Source organism: Hyperoodon ampullatus, assembly GCF_949752795.1.
Source record: "Hyperoodon ampullatus genome assembly, chromosome: 2".
Taxonomy (NCBI): domain Eukaryota; kingdom Metazoa; phylum Chordata; class Mammalia; order Artiodactyla; family Ziphiidae; genus Hyperoodon; species Hyperoodon ampullatus.
This window is the reverse complement of record NC_136915.1, coordinates 150,002,649-150,005,042: the sequence shown is the minus strand read 5'-3', so window position 1 is coordinate 150,005,042 and position 2,394 is coordinate 150,002,649. Positions and strand designations below refer to the sequence as shown.

General features: G+C 44.0%; 1 protein-coding gene across 1 annotated transcript; it reads right to left on the bottom strand.

The window, feature by feature from the left end:
• Nucleotides 1-620: 620 nt before the first annotated feature.
• Nucleotides 621-1,451, bottom strand: TMEM81 (transmembrane protein 81; the record flags this gene model as incomplete). The annotated part of the gene is made up of 1 exon (XM_079723268.1): nt 621-1,451. One exon carries the CDS (start codon nt 1,449-1,451, stop codon nt 621-623), a length of 831 nt encoding a protein of 276 aa, XP_079579394.1.
• Nucleotides 1,452-2,394: the final 943 nt, after the last annotated feature.

The following is a 2,394-nucleotide window of genomic DNA, read 5'->3' as shown; positions in this document are numbered from 1 at the left end:
TAGGGGTGCAAATAATTTATTAACATTTAATGACTGTCTCTTACATACCTGAGTCAGAAGTCATTACTAACACCCTCGGCTCTGCCACAAATGGGCATATGCCCCCAACAAAGCGATATGTTCAATGTCTATTCTAAAAACGCTGGTGTGAGTTTAACCCAAAACCAGACTGATTATGGGACAATTTAAACAACTGCAAGAAATTTTAAACTAAAGGGCAGAAAAGGTTAGGTTTCCATACAGCTACTGGGAATTGTTTTTATTGAAGAGGAAAAAAACACTTTCACTAGAAAAGCTATTATATCCTTCTACATGATTATACTGCTCAAAAGGAAGATCAAGGTAGGGAGGCATACAAGTTGTAAAGGGTAGAAAATGAATGCAAACTTGGAAGACAGAACTCTTCCCAGGAGCAGGGAGATGCCTGCAGTCAGGTTTCCTGGGTACCTAGTGGGCAGGGAAGATCTGGAAGAGATCCATCTGGGACACAGAGTTGAAGAATATTGCCCACAGCTACCATGATGTTGCCCCGCATCACAACCCCCACTCACTCCTTTGGTAGTGGAAGCCCTCCTCTTAGTTAATCCACAATCAGGTAGCCAGAACACTCCCCTGAAAAGCTAGTTTGGCTTCCTGAGCAGCCAGCCCTTCCGCAGAAAGGTTTGTAAGGTCGCAAGGCTGGCACTGCTGTGGATCACCCTCAGCCCACCGCACAGGGCAATGCTCACCAACACGCCACCAGTCACACCACTGGCAATTCCTATTCCCACAGCTATGGTCACCTTCTTTTTCCACGGTGGGCGCTGAGGCCTGGAATAGTTGTCCAGATTCACTTCCAGGCCCTCATCTACTAACTTCTGATCCTCAGTAAGGGACTGATGGAAGTTCAGGTTCACCAAGTTAGGAGGAAGGACCCTCAGTCCAAAATAGAGCCTCTTAACAAGTCTCAAGTTTTTTAACAGCTGCACATCACACCGGTAGGTCCCAGAGTCATACTCCTGAGCAGACTGAAACTTTATAAAGTGGGAACTGGCTCGGAAGGGTTTGAAGACTTCATCATCAGTTGAGATGATACCCCGAGCAAGTCTCCAGGTGAATCGGAAAGCTTCCTGTCCAATCTCCAGGATGTCTGAACTCAGACAGCTCAGCTTAAATTCCTGCCCTATGAGAATGGTGAAATGGAGCATTCCACAGATCCAGTTGGTGAGACATTCCAAGCGCTGAGACTTACACTTCCTTCTCACTCCATCAGGGCCCACCTCACAGACGGTCTCCTCCTTATAGCCAAGGCCACAGGTGACAGTACAGGTTGTGGCATTGACAATAACTTTCCCCACAGCTTCTTGCAGTTTCTCAGGAATGGCCAGTGTTTTAGGTAAAGTCGCCACCAAAGGTAGATTGAAGGCCAACACCAGGTTCCCAAGGATGAAACTAGTGGCCAAAGTCTTCATGTCTTAGTAGGCATTTCACCACCCTCAGCCAACACCCGAGGGGTTCCAGCTAAATCCTCCACAACGTAATTTAATTCCTTTGACGTGAGATAGCCTTCAAAGTCAAAAGATATGATGTATGCATTGTCAATAAAACAATACAACTTAATAAAAGTCCAGTCCTTATTAACAGGTGAGGCCACAAGGCAGAAAAAATGTCACAAGGCTGCTGCTTTACTATCACTGCTTGTTAACGACCACCTTACCAGTCCTCATTCTTTTCCCATCCTTTTAATGAATTTAAATCCACCTCTTGGGAAACAAAGATGAAAAGACTTCAGAAGCTGAAGTGAATTTCCAAATTACCTCGATGCATTGTAAAGCTGTACCATTCCTCACCCTTTCCCCTCCCCTCCAAATTGTAGAATCTGAATTCAAAGGTTTCAAATACCAGCTAAATCTGCTCAAATAAGAAATCAAATACCAAGTCTAAAAAAAAAAAGGAGAGGATTAACTTGAATTAAGTTAGTATTAACTTTAAATGCTCCTAAACCTTCTATAAAAAGGATTAAGAACTCTGGACTGAGAGGCAGGTGACTTACCCTTCCTGAATTTGTTTCCTCCTTTGTAAATTAAGACCTCCTTGCCTATTTCAGGAAAGTCACTTTGAACATCAAAAGTGATAAACTGTACATGAAAACACTTTGTAAAGTGTGTACGGAATTTTAAATAGAAATGAAAATTCATGAAGGCAAGGGCCAAACGGGCTTTTAGAATCAATGCTTAGCAGCAAGACAGACGATGTTAAATGCAGCTCCTCTCCCACTTCTAGGCACTCTTCCTTCCCAAGGGTACCGAAGATATATTCTGGGGGAGAGGATACATAATTCTTCCTGCCTCTCAGCCCAGTCCCCCCACCCCATAGAATGAGGAAGGAGCTCATCATTCACTTGGGTCAAAGTTG